This window comes from Cygnus olor, chromosome 19 (genome assembly GCF_009769625.2).
Source record: "Cygnus olor isolate bCygOlo1 chromosome 19, bCygOlo1.pri.v2, whole genome shotgun sequence".
NCBI classification, from domain to species: Eukaryota; Metazoa; Chordata; class Aves; order Anseriformes; family Anatidae; genus Cygnus; species Cygnus olor.
The window spans coordinates 5216713-5237426 of NC_049187.1; the positions used below are offsets into that span (position 1 = coordinate 5216713).

Below are 20714 nucleotides of genomic sequence, written 5' to 3' on the forward strand. Positions count from 1 at the left end.
AGAGATATCTGCGTTGGCTTCTCCTCATTTCCTACCTTCCCTTGCTTGTTGTGGATCTGCTCTGAAAAAGGAGCGTGCAGATAGAAACCACTAATATATATATTTAAAGGTGAGTCTTTTTATTGCAGTTGAGCTGGAAGGATTAATGGTAAATTCTTGCAGAGCAGGCACTGTACCAGCTGTGGTTGCTGAGCTGCAAGCCCTGAGCTGGTTAGGCTCCCTTTTTCTTGTCTGTACTGGACACTGGGAAGCTCATCCAAATCCACCTCCGCTCAGTACCACAGGGCAGCCCATTGTGCTCGAGGAAGATGAAAGCAGTCAGGAACCTGACTTCAAGAATTATCCCCAAACCCCCAAGCTTTGTAACTTGAAATGTTATTTTAAGATCTTCTTTGAGAAAGATGTTCAAGCCAGTGGGCACAGCAAGGGTTGGGAACGTGCAGTAAAACCCCAACGCGGTCACTGAATCCCAGGCTGATTTTTCAGAGATACGGATTACTACCAACATTTTTTTTTTTTTGAATGAGAAAAGGGTACTTGCAGTCACAGGGCCTTAGGAAACCTCTGTCATTGCATGCTTCTGAAGCTGTAGCAGAGTGTTGCTGACCCTTAAGCCCTGCCCTGCAGCCACTGCTGCCAGTTTGGGGAGACACGAGGATCCAGCTGCGACACCCTGCATCAGCACCACACGTGGGCTGCTTCCCAAAGCACTGCCTGCAGCTTTTCTGCGGGTTTTGGCACTTTAGGACAGGTACCGCTGTTAGGATTTGCCTTTCTCTTCTGGATGGCTGTTGGAGGTCTGTTTGTTCCCTGCACCATGCCCGCGGGTCCTGATGCCTCGCTGCACAATGCCGGGGATCCTGCTGCCTCACTCAGGCTCCGCCACAAGGTCTGGATGCTGGATGACGCGGGGAAGGCAGCCGAACCCAGCAAAACTGGTGGCTTGTGGATCACATAGCCCAAATCCTGCTGCTGCTTTCCAGCAGCGTACTCTCCCTGCGGAGCGTGCTGTGTTATTTACATTTCTGTTCAGTGTGTTCTCTGTCTCAAAGAACAAAAGCTCGTTGGTATGGATGGGTGAGAACGCATAGCTTTGTTATTAACATCGGGACTTTTCCTGCTTGGACTCTTTGCATTGGAAATAACATCCAGTGATTAATCTAGTCTTGGCTTTGTTTTTTTTATAACCAAGGGATTGGCTTTTGGAGGACTTCCTGCTTTTTTGGAGGGATTTTGCAAGGTTGATTAAGCTGTAGTAATAGTAGCTGCAGTCACCAGAGTTTCTGCAGCGATCGGATGGAGATAAGCAAGTACACGCTGGTGGTAGCTGCTGAAGGCACCAGATGCCAAAACTGCAAACTGTTTTTAAACAGTTCAGAGGGGCAAAAGCGTTCTGTGGGCTCCACAGTCAGCTTGGACCTGAACGCCCTCTTTGTTTAGCTGAACAAAAACCAGATAAACAAAACACTGAAGGCAATTAGCATTGTTTGCTTGCCTTTGTCCCCTCTTCTCCCAAATCATTGTAAAATTAGGAATAATGCCAGTGAATTCTGTAGCTATTCAGTGGACTGAAGCTGGTGCATAGGAGATGAGAAACAAATCAGTGTAATGCTTCTGTTTTCAATAATCAGCCCATTCAAATTAGGTTTTATTCCATTTTCTTTCTCTACTCAGGATTTAAGGATGTTTCTTCGATCACCCTTGTAAATGGGAGGACCAAGCATTGCTGTGGCCACGTATCCGGGGACTGGTGCTGTGCTTCTCCTGGGAAGGCTCCTACTTTGCCCAGTGCTGGCAGTCTCCTTCCTTCAGACATCTCACTGCAGCCTCTTGTGGTCTCAGGTTGTGGATGTACCCCTCACAAATCACAGCGTGTCAGCGGGGACGTGCTGGGCCTGCAGTTAAGTGGCCAATTTCCTGGAGGCAAACGCCTTCAAGTTCACTGCAGAAAAGGGTTAGTTCCAACCTCTTCCCTCCTACAAAAGTTTTTTGTCTCCTGCTGTGTTGGCTGGGGAGCAGCTCCCATCACAGCTCATCACTGAGCACCGCAGGAGCGGGACGGTGCTGAAGCTGTGCAGGTACCACCCGTGCTGTGCGGCGCACGAGGCACCGTCCCTCAAAGGGGGAAAATTCATGTGTGGGGTCTTTCTGGGACCTGGGAGCACCAGGCTGATGTGAAGCCTACCTGACCTTGATTTCCTCATAGCCGCAGCCCTAGCCTGCAGTGGAGCCCGTCCTTTGTCTGCCTGTACGTGGTGTTAAGCAGCCACGCCAGAGCGGTGCGGGTGTGAAACGTGTTCCCTCTGTCAAATGTTTACTCCTCCAGGTCCTAAAGGTTGGGCTGTGGTTTTGTGCACGAATATCCTCACTCCAGTCTAAATGAGGGTTTTGCGGTCCAGCCTGTTATTGTTTGGAAAGGGCACTGGGAACTGCTGCACAAACACGGCTACGTGACCACAGCGGATGGTGATGGGCTTCTGGGGCCTTACGGTAAACACAACCAAGGTGGCACAGCTTCCCCCAGCCCCTCAAAAACATCTTCTGGTGGGGGGGGGGGGGACAAAGATGGGGACTTCCCATGTTGATGAAATGAAAACGAATGAGAATGTTTGATGGATGTGTCATTTCTGGTAGCCCTGTCCTTTGCCTCCCCAGCTCGGTATCACTTTGTGACAATGCCCAAGCTGTTGTGCTGCCTGCACCTCATCTCTCTGGTTAATCATGCTCCTCCCTACCTTTCTGAGGCTGTCACAAGGCCATGTTCATGGTTTGTGGGGCCCTGCGAGAGCAGTGCACAGGACAGGCCACCAACCACCAGCAGCTGTAGGACATAACAGCCCCATTAGCAGCATGCTCGGCCGGTGCCACGTGGCGATGCTCGCAGCACAGGATCCCTCCAGAGCTGCTGGTGCTCAGCAGCCTCCTCGGGCTCCCAGGGAACACCCAGCCGATGCTTCACCTTCTCTAACCCTTTTTGCATCGCCTTAGACATATGGGCTTTGATGTGACTGCAGCTGTTGGCGGCGTGGAGTCTGCCCAGAGGGCAGCGAGCTGCCCACAAGCGTGGTTCCTTCAGGATGTGCCAGCACAGCCGGCGAGCAAACAGGGCTGGGGCAGAGCAGTCCAGACATCTGCTCACTCCCAGGGGTGTCACGCCTCTGCCTGCGAAGCTTTCCTGCTTTCCTCCCTCCCAAACCAGTCCCCGCTACCCGGGGAGATGGGGAGCTGGCGTGCACCTGGGGGCAGCGGGGCTGCGCTGAGCACTGATGGTGCACAACACGGGTGCTGGTCACACAGCACAGACAGGAGCTCCTTCAAACCAGTACTGGGAGGAAGGCATATGGGCCAGTTAAGTTGTGCAACCCTGCTCTGGGGGGGGCAAAACCCAACCCACACAGACCAGGTCATTGCTGCTGATAGGATGAGAGCAGCAGCTGCCCCCCTCCGTGCTCCTTTGGGCTGCGGCAGCCCACGAGCAAGGCTCATCTTCATGCCTGGTGCGTTAATTAGCTGTCCCAAGTTGAGGCTGATTGATGTCAGTTTGCTACCTTCACTTGGTGTGGTTATTTCTGGCCAAGGGAAGATGAAGCTTTCAGCGGGCGTTTGGTATGTCAATAACTATAATTAAGTTCTTGTGGTTCTCTCGCAAGCTCTGGAAACTATAATTTTCAGCATAGTCCCCTCCTAGCATTGCTAGGGGGAGAGGGTGGTCTTTGTTGGACTAAAAAAATATATATATATTAAAAAATCAGGGCTAGAAAATAAAATGCTGATCAGTGCCATTTCCAAATATTTTAATTTGACGTTATTTCTCCTTTAAAGAAGGAGGAAAATAGAAAGCTTGGCATTTCTTGCCATCTTCTAAATACTTTGGGGAAAGTTTTATACAGAAACTAGTTTGTTCCTGGTGTTTAATAGCAGCATGTTGGGGAAAAAAAAAAAAAAAAAAAGCTCACGATGAAGCGGTGAAGAGTACAGAGAAGCTGTGTGTCTTCTCCACGAGGTCTCCTTGCTGACCATGTGCGTAGGACCCATGTGTGTTTCGCAGTGCTTACTGGGCGCAGTGGTGTTACGGGGAAGTTCCGTGGCCTCGGGGCATGGTGGATGGAGCAGGAGCCCTGGATTCTTCCCCTTAAGTCATACCCTTAAAAGTCATCCCCTTAAGTAGCTGGGGCTTTTCTGTATATCCAGCTGGTGAAGGAGGGAAAACCATGTGGGTGGTGATGAGTTACGACTCACAATAATTGCGAAGCGCTTTTAGGATGCTATGATGAAAGGCGTGCTAGGGACATCAAAGCGCTTTTAGGACCGATGACCTGTTCATCGTGCGTTTGCTTGGGTGTGTTGTGCCTGTTGCTCTGAGCAAGGCAAAGGTGAGAGCCACTCTGCCCATGTCCATTGGTCAGTGCCCAAGGACACGCCAGCCGCTTGGCAGCAGGGCTTTCCACCTGGGGCACAGCCCTGTAGGAGATTTAACAAAGTGTTGTTGCCTACTAGGGACATTGGAGATGCAAAACACTCACTAGTCCCTCTTATTCCATTCTGCTGATTAATGCGAGTCTTGCAGTGAATTTTGGTCTGGCTTGAAAGCTAAATGTGGGATTTGGTGGGAAAGGAGCCACAGTCGGAGCAGCTTGGAGAAAAGCATCTCAAGATACACTGAGATTAAAACTTATCCTTTTAAATCTAAACAAGAAATAGTTTAATGTGAACTCATAATAAAGAAATCCCTGAGAAAAACAGTGTAAGAGAAGAAAGGCAGGTGTTGAAGCTGCCCGTGAAGCAAAATGACTCTGATAAAACATACGTTTTGTTTGTGGATGAAGAAAATGTTGAAGCATGGCAGGCTTGCCAGTGGAAAAGTTTGCTGATGACATGCAAATGAGATGTTCCATATGAAGAGGGATTTGAGTGTTTTCTGAGAAACTAGAGAGTAAACAGTGATTCTCCCTTCGTTTTTGGAGTGTAAAACTTGACCCCGATGTAACCCTTGTCAGTCACAAGACTTCTTCAGTCCCAGAGACTTTGGGGAATTGGCCGATGGGGAACAGGCTTAAAAATTCCTCGACTGGGTCTCCACAACAGCCCCTCTATTGTGATGCTACTGCGTAGAGCAAAGGAGAACCTACTCCCTTGGCTATGTTTCTAAAATATATAAGGGCCAAATTCGCTGTGCTGCTACGCAAACATAAATTTCAGCTGAACTCACTGAAATTCTTTGAAGTTCTGTTGCTGTAATTGAGCAGTGGAAATGCTGGATTTTGTTTGAAGCTGCTCGTGCAAATCTCTGCCCATTTGCCATTAGAAAGTGGCAGAAGTTGCCCCATTTGGACTGAGACAGTGCAGTGAATTGGAACTTACTGTGTTTATCTCTGCTGTGCTTTGCAATGTAAAGTCAGAGTTACTTTACTGACATTCACTCCCCCGTGACTTATTTTCTCCTCAAGGCATGGAGAGGATGTTAATGAGTGTTTGCAGTATTTGTGTATTTATTTCTGTTTGCAAATATATACAGATGTGCTCCTGGTTCTACATGGTGAATGGAGGATGTCCAGTTGCAGTCATGGCACTCTGTCAACTTATATTTGATGAAGAACGAGTTTGGTGATTTAATTCCTCCTAAGCCACATTAGGAAGGTGGATACGCTGCCTGCTCTAGAACAGCTACTCCAGGAAGGTTCTCCAGCAGCTCGTGAAATGCATCCCAGTGAGACTCTGTCCTGTAAAAGCCTCAGGTATCCTGTGCAAAAGGAATCAGAATTCCTCTTTTGAAACAGTAATACAGTAGGATTGAAGGATAGATACATTAATGAGAAAACATAACTAAAAGGTTTCTTGTTGCGTCTTACTCATGGTACAGAGATGCCAGTCATGCTGCACACACAGTGCTCTGCTTGGCTGTCGTGGGGTAGCTCACACTTAAAATTTGAGCACTGTAGGGCCGTGTGGGATTTGGTCCAGGTGCATGGTTCAGGGGATTTGCCTTTGGCAGAGAGAAACTACCTTCAATAGCCATGCTGATGGGTGATTATATAGTACCTGATGCTCTGATTATCCCTTTAATAAGAGGATTTATGAATCATATGGAACAGACAAGTCCTACAGCCTTAATGTGGGTGGAGGGAGAAGGCCAGCAAAGCAGTTTGTCATAGAGGCAAAAAGCCTGTCTCATGCTGTTAGGGCTTTCCTCGTCCAAGGAGCTGCGCTGGAAAGGCTGGAGTTAGCCATTGGGCTACGCTGGTGAGAAGTCCTGGTGAAAGCAGGGCATGTTGTGATGGCCAGAGAAGTCAGTGTGAGGCTTTCTGTTGGCCCTGAAAGGCTTTGGACAGGATCTCCATGCTGGGAGAGCTCAAGCAATGCCGATTGAGTTGTTTATACTGTATCTAACCCGCTGGAACACGAACCATTTGTCATTCGGCAAGTTCACCCTCCATCAGGGCTGAGCTGACGGGGACGGGCCAGCCCCTTATGTACCCGAGCCTGTGTCCATCAGAGACCTTGGGGAGCATGCAAGGGCTCCTGAGCTCTTGGTCTTTAATGGAAGATCCCACTGCAAAGCTGACCTGATGCACACCACGCAGTACGACTGCACTTAAATTACAAGGAAAATAAATAAATCCCCCAAGCTCTGAAAGCAAACAAGCAAACAAACAAAAATCCCCTTCCATGAAACCTGTTTCAATCACTTCATTTTATTTTCCTCTCCTCCAGGGAGGAGGGGATTTAATTCACCAGTGGGTGTATAAATATTGACTTGATTTTTTTTTTCCTTTTGGATTTGGAGGAGCTGAGACACAACCGGGTCTCTTATTAGTTCTTACCCAAACATAAGTAAATACAGTCTTTCTGCAGTGGCTCCAGTTTGGAGAGCTTTACCAAATGCTATTGCTATTGAAGTGGAGAGAGAGAGCAAGAGTGTATAGATGTGAAGAAGTGTGTTTGCTGGAAGAAAAAGAGCCTATTAGCTTTGAAGCAGATTTGTATGCCCTCGGTTAACATACCGAGTATGTCAGAAGAGAACTGCTCAGTGAAAATGGGCTGTGTTTCTGCTTTATGTGTTAACAATTCAAGAGGAGTATGAAGAAATCGAGCATTGTTCTGCTCTAAGTGGCACAGATTGCGTTTCAGACGGTGCAGATAAAGTGCTAGGAATTGTCTGCTGTACTCCAGGAGATGTATTTGAATTGTGTGTTTAATCAGCAGGTTTTTTTTACACGGGACTTTTCAGCCAGATAAAACTAAATGATCTCTAATGAACTGTGCATCTGGATGACGGCAGGTTGTGGTGAATGTAAAAGCTGGTTGGGAAATAGATTTACACTTTTTCTTGCAGGAGAGGCTGCTGCCAACTGCACAGTAAAGTAATAACAGTTTGCTGGCAGCGCTTCACATCTGAAGGTCTTAAACCTCTTTACACATACAATGATCTATATCACAAGCTTCATTCGGGAGACAAAAATGTAACGGCACAAAAGCAATGGCTTAAGTTGCTTCAGGTCACCCTGCAGGTCACCAGGATAGTGAAAACCAACCCCGAGCTCTGCTGAGATCTGGGTTAGCTGTCATCCCTCGGCCACGGCCCCCTGCAGGCAGGGGAGAGCCTGACCACGGCTTCAGGCCATGCAGCTGTTGAGAAAGGAGGCGACTCCTCTTCCTCACCAGCCGGCCACATTGCTTCTCATCGGAAGCAGCGAAGCACAGCCACGAGCAGCTGGTTGCAGAAATAGCTGCCTGCAGTCGCTGGAGGAAGCGGTGTCGCAGCAGCATGTTTTAGCTTGGTTAAGTGAAGAGATTCCCTGCTCTGGTTCGGTTGTATCCAGGAGTTACTCTCAGACTACACAAATCAAGTTGTTTTGGTGCTGACACCTCAGACTTTAGTACAAGCTTTTGTTTAACATACATGGGCGTGTACGTGTCAGGAGCCGTCTCATCCCTGTCTCTGCTTAAAAAAATAAAAAGTGTTTCTGGTGCCATTAGTGAGCCCAATGCAGGGTGGAGTCCAGGAGATGCTCAGCTCCACCTAGTCTCACTGTTCCTTCATTTTGTCATGCACTTATTTCCACTTCAGTTTCTTCTGCCACAAGGCAGGTATGATTTCCCTTTTACCAGGGAGCTGCTCCCACAGGCTTGCCCAGCACCAGGACACAGGCGTTGTCCTTCCTACAGCGGCTACAGCTGACAGTTTTCCACTTTCAACATCAAATCAGACACTAAAAATGCATCATGTTTTACATGAAGGAAAAAAAAGGAGAACATTTGTTTTCATTTTGTTTTAAATAGTTTTGCCTTAAACATTGTGTCATAACAAAAAGTTGCTTTGGCTTTTTCTAGGCTCTTCTTCCTTTCCCCTTCCCACTGAAACTGCTCAGAATCTGACTCAGGCTTTGTTTCAGTCTGTCTGTCGTGCACAGAACCAGACATTTGCGTTGCATCCTGCTGCCTGGCGGAGCCCAGGGTCCAGCACTGCTTTCGGCCTTCCCGCTGCACTTGGCCAAGCTCCGCATCCCCGCGTACAGGCACCCGACTGCACAGAGCCAGCGGCACCTCTCAGACCAGATGCAGCACATCTCAGTGGTCAACACCTTCCAACATTTGTTGCCTGCAGCTACTAGTTTTTGTCTGCTGTGTTCAGAACAGGTCAGGCTGCTCGTGCCTAAATCAATTCTGCACAGCATGTGCTTGCACAAGCAATGATCCGCACCCACGTCACTGCTCCTGGGACATCCAGAAAGCTGACAACATGCTACAAGTGGGCAGTGCAGCCCAAAATTCAGAAGCAGCGTGCATGTCTGACTTGCAGAATTTTGACTTAAGTTTTAAACACCGGGTTGTGCTCCCTCCCACAGTAAAATTCTGTTGTAGCAGCAACCACAGTGGTAGTTGTCCTTAACCTGCAGAAAATGATTTAGATCAGCAGGCACTGGTAAGCACTGGGGTACCGTCCATCCCTGCCGCAGGAGACGGCGCTCTCAGGGTGGTTCTGTTTCATGAAGAAAAGATGTGCTGTTTCTTTAGAGAAAGATCCTGTTACCTGACCTGGCCCAGTTCAGCACGTGTCCACGTCCACCAGCCCATCGGGGTCGTTTGGCACGCCGGTGGGAAAAGCATTTGTGCTTGCTGGTGCATTACTGCGTTTAACTAGCAAGCCTCCAGACTGTGGAAGAATTACTGCTGCATGGGCAGCAGCCCGGTGTTGATTTTGATGGTGGGCTGGGTTTGTGGTTTTTTTTCTATGGAAGGAGGGGAAAACCGGCCTTGGTTATGTGCTGTCCAGCTGAGAGTGTTGCATTGGATCACCACGCAGTGCCAAAAACATTGGAATACTTTGGTGCTTAGATGTAGGGATGCTGCTCAGAACTGCCGAGCAGTGTTGACTCTTGTATTTTCCCACAGCACCAGTGTCTGAACAATCCCTAAACAAAATTTAGGAATCTGCTTTGGACAAACAAGGGAATGGGATGTTACCAAAACCAGGCAGTCTTTGCCTGGAACCTCAAATGAAGGCAGTCATGGACTAGGAGCTGTTCCCTGGAACATCTTCCCCTGGAAGCATGCAATGCACTACCCTGTTGTGGTTTACCTGTAAGTTTGACACCACGCGCTTGTAACATCAGTTGAACTATCGGCTTCGCAGCCATCTGTAACACTGCAGTTCCCTAAATGTCTAAATAGAAGCGTATGGCAGGATTGTAATCAGCAGTCAGCATTTCCTTAGAAAGGGTGGGCTTGGACTTGTATTGCTGCATTGTGTTTCCCTTCATTCCGATGGAAAAAGGCTCAGTTTAATGATTAACAGCAATTCCTACCTCTCAGCCAGCTGGGCAGCCCAATGTGATATGGCATAGCCAGAAAGCACAGAAAGATCACTCTTTGCCAGACATGGCATCCCCGCAGCACCGGTCAAGAGACAAAAGCCTTTAGTGTTCCTGAAAAGAATTTAAAACATTTTACATCAAACGGCTGCAGAAGTTCAAACATGTCACTGCTAGCCTGTGGCACGGGGTGGGATGGGGTTTGTCAGGCTGCTGAGAGGGGGGAAATAGCACTGGGCACAAACTTGGTTGGTTATATGACTTCTGAGCTTTCTGTACATCTCCCATATAAGCGATATTCTCCCTGGTGCACTGAGAACAAGAAACATAACCCACAGCAGCTTTTGCATTACAGAGTAGATGTCAGACAGCAGTCCCTAAAATCAGAACAGAACTGCTGCGTGTTCTCTCCTCAGCTGAAGCCTCATGCTCTTGCAGAGGTGGCTGAAGCCAGGCAGAGAAAACCAACAGGTGAATCAGCTGGACCCCAGCTGGGACAGCTTCTGCATTCGTGGAGTCTTTGGCTGTGACGTGTGTGGAGAGACTTCTTGTCAGCCACCTGAAGCTCACCAGCAGGTTTCTGCTCATGCCCAGGTCCCTTAGGGCAAGAAAGACTTGGGCCCAGGGCTTGAACTAGTGCCAGTTTGCCCAAACAGAGCTCATAAGCATGAGAAATGGCAGTATGGTCACATTAAATATGGGATCTGGATGGAAAAGTCATGTTGGGATTAGGAGGTCCTGCACTGGGCATCGCATCCCTTCAGGAGAGGGGCTGGGCTGGTCCCAAAGGTCCCAGAGGCAGCAGGAGGGGCTGCAGGTGCTCACTTTGGTGCCGATGGCCTAGTGCAGCCCTGCAGGCAGGGCTTGGTGCCCCTGGCTCTCTGGGGGCCTCTCGATGTCCAGGCTGCTGGCATGTGACATGGCTGCCAGGTCAACCCCAGCCCAGGACAGCCAGGCGCACCCCATGCTGCTGCGTGGGCTGGGGCTGAGTCCCAGTTCTGTGGGGGGTTAATCTTTTGTTCCTGCTGGGTTTACAGGAGTGGATCCAGCCCTCCTCCAGAGCTCTGCTGCAGGCAGTATGTGTTCCTGGGCCACGCAGCTTGGCTGCGTCCCGTCACCACAGGGCCGTCACTCCTTTGCGGCAGTGGCACTTGCCGCAGGGTGGGTTCCCTTGTCCCTATGGCTCCAACAGCCCTTCACCAGGCACCGAGGTTAGATGGAGCAGATCCTCAGCCCAGAGGGCAGTGAAAGGCTCTTTATCCCATCTTGCCTTTGCCTGTTTGTTTGATCCCTCCCACAGGCTTTTCCTGTGCTTGGGGTTTCACACCGCCCGTGCCTTCTGCCCGGCCGTGCCACAGCCCTCAATCTGAATAGGGCATTTATCTAAATATATCCAGACACATCCCTGTAATTCCTTGTGAGTGCTGGGGGCAGCGAGGGATTCGGGACGCTCTCCTGACTTGTGTGAAGGTAATTCAGTGCTGTTGCCTTGTAGGCTGAGCCGAAACGGGAGGGCAGGCCCAGGTTTGTGCCTGGGATTCCTCCGGTCCTCTGAGCCGGCGAGGGGAGCTGCGCACCGCCTTGTGATGCTGCCTCGCCACGGCCCGTAGGTGCCTTCACACCTGGTTTTCCGAGAGGAGCAAAGGGATGGGATAGTATTAATGAGGGCCTTGATGCTCAACCAAGCTACGGACCCAGAGGAGAGGTGGGTGCGGGTTCTTTTGGAAACTGGCTAAACGCGGATGAATATTTTAAACGCTGTATTTATTCAAGCAGTAATGACATGCTGCTTTTTTTTGAGAGAGAGGTGTGTTTTGTCAAAAGCAAGTGTTCTGTTCCCAGCGTCGTGTGGTGTGTGGTGGTTTCCTCCTCCCCTGTACTTTTCTTATTTTGGCTAATTAAACTACGACGTTCAATTCCTTTTTTTTCCTTTTTTTCTTGCCTTTTTATTTTTTTTTTTACATTTCACTGCTGTGCTGATTTACTTCAGTTTATTTAGTATTTTAAAATGGCTTCTATTTAAATGTGGAAGGAAAGAAAAATAAATCTGCTAAATATATTTCTATTCAGATCATATGTTGTGGCTTTTCTCTTTTTGAAGAATGAGGTCTAATTTTTGAACCTGAATTCACTTGGCACTACTCTTGGCTTCAGCAATGTTGGGTTTCCTTTTGTTTTAAACTAATTCCCTTTTTCCTACTGCTGGGCTACATTCATGTCTGCATGCTAGCAAAGCTTTTATGCATGTGTTTGGTTTGAAACCATTCATATGAGCAAAGTTAAGTACATACATAAATATTTGCAGGTTGGGGCTCCAAGTGTGTTTCGTTGTGGTCTCTGCAGCACTACGGTCCTGAAGCTCTGCCAGTGCTTTTGCTTACCAGTTACCTGTCCCTGCTGCATCTGTGTGCATCTTCCCAAAAAGCTGCAGCACAACTTTTTGCTTTCATCTCTGTCCCTTGCTCTGGGAAGCTGGACCCTTGTTGGTCTCTGGGACAGCATGGTTTTCTTTGAGGGGAAGGACAGTTTCTGAATACTTGCTGGTTTTGGAAAAGTTAGAAATTAGAAAAGAACAGTAGGCTACAAAGCATAGTCAACAGCACAGGAATTTCCATACGTTTCTTTGCAAAGTTATATACATATATATATATATATAATAGCTAAAGCTTTAATCTTAAAACACTCTAGGCTGGGCTAGAATATGTTTCTCAGCGAGGAATGCATGACTGAGAAACATGGAAAAACAGCTGGGGTAAAAATAGCTGAGAAAATAGAGTTTTATGTGGTTTCTGACACACTGTGTGACTACCTTTTGTCCCTCAAGTCCCAGTCCTCAGAGCTGGTCTGGGTGGGTTGTCTGAGCTCCTGGGACTTCAGAGCGCTGCGACAGGTCTGCCTGTGCACAGGAGCTTCCAGCAAGTGTTTGGGCACGTAACGTGGCTGCACGCTTCTGGAAAAGTGTCCCTGAGGAAAGTGGACTGCGAGGCTGTTACTTATTTATCCCAGTCATAACACCGCTTATTTCAAATTCCTTTGTGCTTTATTGTTATTGCTTAAAGCTTCCTCGATTATAGCAAGCGAGAAAGAAAAATGCAGATGTTTCAGAGCAAAGGTATGAATAAAATCTCCTGCCTATAGAAACTGGGAGATGCAAAACCACAGTCCCTGCAAGCAACCACGACTCAGCCAAATGTCTGTATTAAAGAAAAGCCCTCAGCATGCCTGGTAACAGGAGACGTCACAGGAGGTCTGAGCTCTGGTGGAAACCTTAACTTTTGGCCACGCTGAGGTCACCTTTTCGAGTAAAACCTGCAGTGCTGAGTCAGGCCAGCGGCTCCTTGAATTTTCTGCTCCCAGCAAAACCTTCAAGTTCAGGGACTCGGTGGGTTGGTGTTCATCCTACTTGCAGCTGTAGGATTTTTTTCTGGGGGCGGGGGGGGGGGGGGGGAGTACTAAGGTTAAGGCCCACAGCCAGGTGCTGTGGTTCTGCCTGGTCCTTTCCCCCATCCTGGGGGCGTGCAGCCCCCTACCCATGCAAAGCAAACCCCTGGGCTGGCTCAGCACCTGCAGGATTCAACCTTTGCAGCGTAACCCTGGCTGTCCAGGGACCCCAGCCTGCCCTCCTTGCCCCCAGCTCTGCCCGGCAGCCTCCAGCCTCCCCCCCCTCACATCCCTTGCTGCAGGGGTGCCCCAGTGCCCCCCTGCCCGCAGGGCAGCGCTGAACCTGCCCCTCGGAGGCTGGATCTCCTCTCATTAGCTGCTGTTTGCTGAAATCGGATACCTGGGGCACCCCAGCCAGCCAGCGGAGTCCCCTGGCTGCAGCTATTTAAAAGGACAAGGGCAGCCTTATGATTTCCACCTCTCTCCCATCCGTGTCCCTCCTGCTCGCAGCCCACCTTCCCTCCTGGACCCGCGGGGCCCCTGCCTGCGTGCGCCCCGGGGAAGGATTACCTGCTGAATTTGGGGGGAATTCGGGTTACCTGCTGAACTTGGGGGGACCCGGCCTTGCCAGGGAGCCTTGGCTCGGCCAGGGGCCCTGAGCCTGGCAGGCACCCCCTTGGCTCCAGACACCTTGGGACTGAAGGGGAAGGAGGCAGGAAAGGGCTTGGGTGCTTTGGATTTTGTGTGTGTGTGTGTGTGTGTGTGTGTGTTTGCTCCTTTTACTTTTTTTTTTTTTTTTTAGTAGTAGTAGTAGTATTTTTTAAGGAGTAGACGTTGTTGTAAGCTGCTGGGACAAATGAATGCCAATGAAGGTGGGGCTGCAAGGAGACGTTGCACAGCCTCGCGCCTCACCAAGTAAGTGCCCAAGGCAGCGACGCTGTGCGAGGGGCAGGGCTGGGGGGCACCCGGGGGCTCGGCTGCACGAGGGGACCCCCAGAGCTGAGGGCTTTGCCGTGTCCTGGCGTGGACAACATGGACAAGAGGGACCTGCCTGACACCTCGGCTGCGCACGGTGGATGGGGCTTGGGGGGATCCTGGCTCGGTGGGGTTTTGCTGGAAGAGGAGAGGGCAAAGGGAGGCGAGTCCAGCACGAAGTCCCCTCTCGTGGCACAGCCGGCTGGGTGGGCTTGGGATCTGCTTTCCTCTGCTGGACTTCACGTAAGGAAACTCCTTCCCCCCTCCCAGCCCCTCAGGCCCCAGCCTCCATCACCTGGCAGTGGGAGGAGAGGGGGTCTGGGGATGCCCCCACCTGGGACCCTTCGCTCCCTCCCCATGGGAGCAGGACAGGGCGAGGAGGGGAGCGGGGGGCTCCTGCGTGTCCGAGCCCCCTCCGTGGGCTCTTGACCTCCTCCAAGCGCTGTGCCCATGGGGAGAAGCCACGCCAGGTACCTCATACTGCGGGTCCATTGCCGTCCCTGTGCACTGGGCTGGAGCTGCTTTGGGCAGAGGGTTCGTGGCCGGGCAGGTGAGCATGGCCAAGCAGCCATCTCCATCAGCAGCCTCCCCCAGAGCTGGGCCTTCCTCCACGGAGTCACCCGCTCTTGCTCTGCACAGCCTGGAAGGGGTCTTGGGTTACTCCCCTGCAGCTCTTCCAGCCGAAGTTTCAATTTTTTATTTATTTACTTTGTATTATTTTTTGTAAGTGCTTCAGTACTACAGAGGAGGGCAGCAGAGAGAGGCAGCAGGGACATCCTTAAATAATTTTCATTTCTGAAAATCTGCCTTTTCCTCTTCTCTCTAAGTCCAGAGGAGAGATCTTTGAGGGGGTGGGAGGCACATCTGCACTGCAAATAAAAATAATAATTACAACCACCAACCAAACCAAAAAAAAAGTAACAGCTAAGAAAAAAAACACTTTCAATCAACGATTTTGGAAACCAGGGATCACAGCAATTGTACTATTAATAAGGAGGAAAAAAAAAAAAAGAGAGGCAAGAAATCCAGCAACCATGGGCCAGCCTGGCTTCCTAGCGTGTACTTTCTGTTCTCTCTCCTTTCTCCCAAGGTAATTGCAGTCTGCCGAGAGGGAGTTAAATGGGATTAAAAGATCTGTGTAAGCAAAAGGACCCAGAAGAGAAGGAGGAAGGAGTGAGCCGTCCGGGCCAGGGGGTGTCTTTGACACAGCTGAGCCCCTTAGAGAGGCAGAGAGCTGAGCTCCTGGGAAGGATGTACCCACAAACCGGCCTGTTCCCCTTTTTCTGATGGATTGCCGCAAAAATTGCCCGAAAGAGACAATGCACTAAACGTGATGGAGCCGGAATCAGAGCCGGTCTCCAGACTCAGAGCTACAGCAGCAGGCAGGGGGTGAGTACAAAGTCCTACTTCTCCTGGCGCTGGGGAAGGGCATCCCGGGGGGAAATGGGGTTTTTGGGGGCTGGGGGAGCCCGCGGGGTGCGAGCGGGGAGAACGTGCCCGGGAGCCCCGCTCCGCTCCGCTGTGCTCGGGGCGGCTGGGGATGGGGTGGGGGAAGACATTCCTGCTGCCAGGGGACGATGTGAAAACTCCTGGGCTGCAGAGGAGAATGGGCTGGGAAGCGGGGAGGCCACGCTGGAGCGGGAGGGTGGGAATGGGGCTGGGGTGTGGGGTTGGTGCTGAGAGCGCCTTGGTGAGGTGCGGAGCTGGGGGTCAGGGTGCTGGGGACGGCTGGAGGAACCCCCGCTTCCCAGCCCTGGGGAAAGGAGCTCCCAGTCCGGGAACTAGTCCCGGGGGTGGGCCACCCCGGTGCGGGTGTTGCACCCACATCGAGACGCAGCAGCGGGCGATTCTGCCTCCCCGGGGTCCCCCCGGCACCTCCACCCTGGGCAGGCGCCAGGAGGTTCCCAGCCCCGCTGGGGAGCAGGCTGGGAACGCTGCTCCTTGGCCCTGCATCGCGGGACGGGGGCACGAGTACCTGGAGATCGCCACCGCAGTCCTCCGAAAAGTGGGAGAGCCATGGGGAGGGCTGGGAGGCACGTCCAGGGAGGCAGGCGGGTGCGTGGTGGCATGTTCGTGTGCTTCGTGTACGCACACACAAAGATATCTTTCTATCTCTGTACATATAGAGACATGAAAAATTGCGGTCCACACCCTGCCTGTCCTCTTTCTCACGCAGCCGGGGCCAGCTTTGAGGATTTTCATTGTTAAGTTTGTTGTTGTTGTTATTTTCCTGGGGACTAGCAAAGGGTTAAGCCCTCTGGTTGCGTTGTCGGATGTAATGATGATTTACCGACACTCCCTTGGAAGGACTGGGATTCTTCTGCCTGGCAGTTTGAAAAAGTTGTGTACAGGATCCCTGTGCTTCTGCCAGACCGGGACGGGCTGTGAGATGGGGGGAAAGGACGGAAATGGGGCAGGGGGATTTGGGGGAACCCCCCCCCTTCCCAGCGTGCCCCCCGAGGGTCACCCCACTCCCCACAGCCGCCCCGTTAGCGCGGTGCCGGAGCTGGACGGGGATGAATGTGCAGTTTCCTTTGTAGGCTCAGCACACGCCTGCCCTGCATGCGTGTGTCTGTGTGTGTAAAGTTATGTGGTGAGGTGCGAACCGCTCCCAGAGCCTGCAACCAGCTCTCCTCGGGAAGTTCGTGCGTGTTTGTACGCTCACAAGGACCAAATTTCAGGGCTTTGGGGCTTTTTTACCCGGACGTGGCTGTGGTGTCTCTGGAAATGCTGGTGACTGCACTGTCCCCCAGCTGCACCTATTAAACACTGGGTGCTCTCTGGAGCCCCGTGCCTGCTTGGGAGCGTGCAAGCATGGCTGTGTCACAAATGGAGAAGTCGACGGGAGGAGAGGGGAGCAGGGGGACGAGGACTGCTCTGGGGCACCCGGAGCAGCACTGCGAGGCGAGGGGCAGGGCCGGGTGCTGGGGAGACACTTGGCACGAGGCGAGGTCCCTTCACACTACCTTGGGAGCACGGCGGTGAAGTTATCTGCAGTCATGCTGCAAGAGGGGACAGGGGGATCTTGCTCGAGCCCCAAGGCACGTCGGACCCCGCTGAGGCCGGGGCGAGGAAAGGGGCGCCCGGCAGGGCTGCGTGCTCGCAGCAGGGCTGGATCTGCCCTCGTATCTCTGTACCCCAGGCTAACGCCTTGCGAGGTGCCAAGGAAATCTGCGCTGTGGTCTCTTCTGGTGGTTCAATATGTGCGCCTTTTGTTCCCAGGATCTGCTCAGGGTTAAATACCTTGCCAGCGTACTGCTGATCCGTTCCCTCCTCGGCAGAGGTCGCTTGCTGCCCTTCGCATTATCTCCCGATGGGCTTTTCGGTGCTGGGCTCCCACTTGCCCGGCGGAGCTGTGTGTGCATCCCGCCGTCCCCACAGCTGGGTGTTCCTCTTGAAGCCCGTAGTCTCGGTGAGGGTCCTGGGAGCCAGGAGCTGCTTACCAGCCCACCCTGGTGCCGCAGAGCCTGCCTCGGGGTCCTGAGCATGGTGCTCCTGAAGGCAGCCCCTAACGGGAACCTCCTGGTGCCGTCCCTCGGGGCACTGGGTCCCCACGTGTCCCAGCACCCCTGCGGCATCCTCTGGAGCGGGGCTGGTGGCTGGGAAGGTGCCGGACTGCGGGACACCCCTGGATGGGAACGGCAGGGCTGGCTCACCAGTGGAGGGGAAGCAGCTGCAGAGCACGGTGAGGGAACCGAAGCCTTCTGGCCCAAGCAGCCAAAGGCTGTAAAACCAGGAGAATACAAACCTTTACGGGCTTTGCAAACTTAAAATGTTCTTCCTGATCGTTTCTATTGATGCATTTTCAGTGAGCACAGGCTCCCCGATACCACGGAAGATTTTGCACTCTGCCATTCATTGAATGTGTCCAGCCCGTAGCGCTCGTGCCCTTTAGCTGCATCTGCACCACCCCAGCTCCTTCCAGCCCCGGCGCTGCATGCTGGCCCAGGAGAGGCTGGTCTCCTGTTCCTGAGCCTCAGCTCGCCCTGCTTGCTGCTACAGCCCTGGGTGGTGGCTCTAATGCTGCTTTGGGGCTGCCTGGCCCACCCGCTGGGTGAGGAAGGCCCTGCATGGTGGTACAGCACCCGCCTGGTGCCCCTGGGGAGGATGGACCGAGTGGCAGGGCAGCCCTGGAAGGGATGGAGCCAGCCAGCTCCTGTTTCAAGGGGAGATGATGGCCCTGCAGGCAGGGCAGGTGATTTGGGACAAATTAGGGCAATACTGGGCAAGCGGTACAGGTGGGCTGGTACCTTGGGGCGAAGAGGAGGCAGCAGCACAGGCTCTTGGAGCTGTGTCCCAGGAGGGAAGGGCAGCGTCATGGCTGAGGTCCTGTGCCCAGGTCCCCCTCTGCTGCCACCTCGATGTGCCACTCTAGCAGAGCCCCAGCTTCATCCCCTTTCTGCTTTGGGCTGCAGGGATAAAACTGCCATGCTTCAAAACATCACGTTAGGTTGCGTTAAAGACTAGGGGACGCCCAGGTCTTGCAATAACGAGTTGTATGAAATTTCTAAATAGAGATTTTATTTCTTTCTCTCTCTTTCTCTGCCAGTTTGTTGGGGGCATAAGTAGCAATGATGGACACTTACTGAAGTGCAAATGGAAACAATGGGGAATTCTATACAGCTCTGCCAAACCCCATTGACAAAATGAAGGAATGCAAAGGCATTTGTTGGAAGGACAAAAAAGGAGTTAGATGACAGATCACGCTTAGCACTTCTGTTTGCCGAGGGCTCCAGTTACTAGCTGCGGACACAAAGGGAAGGGCCGCAGTGAGTGCTGTCACTTCGCACAGCAGCAAAGCCAATAACCCGGGCAGTGATGGTGAGCAAAAGGAGACCAAGCAGCACGTTGTCAGGAAAGATCCCCTGTTGTGGGAAGTTGCTGGGGGGTATCTGGAAGGGTGTTTGAGTCATCCCAGCCTCATCGGTCGGTCTTGCATCTAGCGACGAGGAAGTAGGTTGTCAGCAGCAGGAGCTCAAAGAAGCAATGAATACACGAGCTCTGGTTCCTGGTTAGGAGGACAGGGACCAGCACTTTGAACCCCATCAGCCCTTTGTCTGCAGGTATCAGCATAAACCCTCGGAAGAACAAAATGAGGTAGCTGCAGGAGGGAGGGTTGGCCACGCTGGTGTTTCGTCTCCACATGCTGTGTACGGCAGGTCTGCATTACCCCCATGGAGAAATGCTACGTGGAGCTATAGGCACTGGGGAGCAAATACCAGGCCTTTATGCACCCACACCTTCCTTGTGCCTGGCTGATCAGGCTGTGCTTGAGTCCTGCTGCAGTATCACTGCCAGGCACCGAGGTCCCTCCCCTCTGTGCCTGTGATTCCTCCCTTTCATCAGACCCCGATGGATCATTCTTCACTACCAGGGGCCTCCTCCTGAGGAAGCAGTAGCTTTTTCTGGTCCACAATTGCCAAAGCCTTGAGATAGACCTCTACAGGCACAGCTCTGAGTCTGTTTTCACCCTGAATTAAGATGAGATTTGGCAGAAATGGCACTGGAGAAAGCCTGGGAATTTGGGGGTTTGCACCCACGTTCCAAACCCTGGGGCAGGGTGGAGCGATTGGGATGTTCAGGACGTTTTAAAATGACCATGGAAACATATCTGTCTGGACCATATCTGCTTGTCTGTTTTCACCTTTTTCTTAAAACAAGCAAACAAACAAACAAACAAAAAAACAGCGTAGGTGCTGAATGGAGGTTAAAAGCAAATACAACTTCAGTCATCTCAGACACGTTCCCCATAGCATGCTGAGTTTTTCAGCAGAGTCTGGGTGCACCAGACAAAATCTTTGACTGGAGGTATAAATCAATATCTGGTTAATACTGCAAAAAAAGGGTCTAGCACAGGACTATGCAGGGTCAGAACAGGGACATCTCATAATGATAGGTTCCCATCCCTTTCTCCTGAAACTGAAAGGGTGAGAGAAGAAATACCATAGTTTCCAGAAGCCCTGGAAAGAGAGAAGTCTGTTGTGCAAAGGGTGATCTAGTATGAAATGAGATTTCTACCTCAAAAAGCTGGGAGTGGAATCAATTCTATGGTGCAGTTTAAAATCTTAGTACGTAGGCTGTGATTTTTGTTTCCTGTTGACTGCCAGAACTGCTTGGGAGTCGTATAAAAAGTCACCTACAGTCATGTGCACGGGATCTTAAACAACATCAACATTTTCTCTTGTTAAGAACTCTTGTTTGATCTACAGCTAGAAATGTAGATTTGCCTTCCTTGAAAAGCAATTTTCAGCATCCAGATGGCTTTCTGGTCTTTTGGACAGGAAAAAAAAAATACACCTGAGTGGAGGAGAGTGCCGGGGGAATCGTTTTTCCACGCTGCAAGAATGTTTGCAGTTTCAAAGACGTCTTGCACTGTAAATGACAGCAAAAAAAAAAAACACTGCTTTGGGCCCTTGTAACATTTTGTTCGGCTTTGACCCATCATCTACTCAAACAAGATGTAAAATAATTTGGACTTCCTCTTTTTGTTTTTTTTTAAGCAAAACTTTTAATTAAAGAATGTTGAAATTGTGCCAACCTATTCCA

General features: G+C 51.3%; 1 protein-coding gene and 1 long non-coding RNA gene across 4 annotated transcripts in view; one reads left to right on the plus strand and one right to left on the minus strand.

Annotated features, from left to right (window-relative positions):
• Positions 1–3803: 3803 nt before the first annotated feature.
• Positions 3804–20292, minus strand: LOC121057453. 3 transcript variants are annotated; one of them, XR_005813796.1, is made up of 5 exons: positions 16144–20292; positions 14643–15037; positions 12622–12776; positions 9807–9926; positions 3804–5740 (listed from the first exon to the last, which is right to left on the minus strand). It is a non-coding gene; the product is annotated as an uncharacterized LOC121057453 (long non-coding RNA). The 3 variants fall into 3 exon arrangements; XR_005813794.1 differs by lacking the exon at positions 3804–5740 and adding an exon at positions 7613–8210 and having other exon boundaries at positions 16144–20291; XR_005813795.1 differs by lacking the exons at positions 3804–5740; positions 9807–9926 and having other exon boundaries at positions 12467–12776; positions 16144–20281.
• The window catches only part of LOC121057441 (collagen alpha-1(XXVII) chain-like), a 154265-nt gene continuing 144401 nt past the window's right edge, over positions 10851–20714 (plus strand). Inside the window, 3 exon segments of the mRNA XM_040531641.1 lie at positions 10851–10973; positions 11308–11517; positions 15259–15557. Coding sequence (XP_040387575.1) covers positions 15502–15557 — 56 coding nt within the window. The 5' untranslated portion in view covers positions 10851–10973; positions 11308–11517; positions 15259–15501.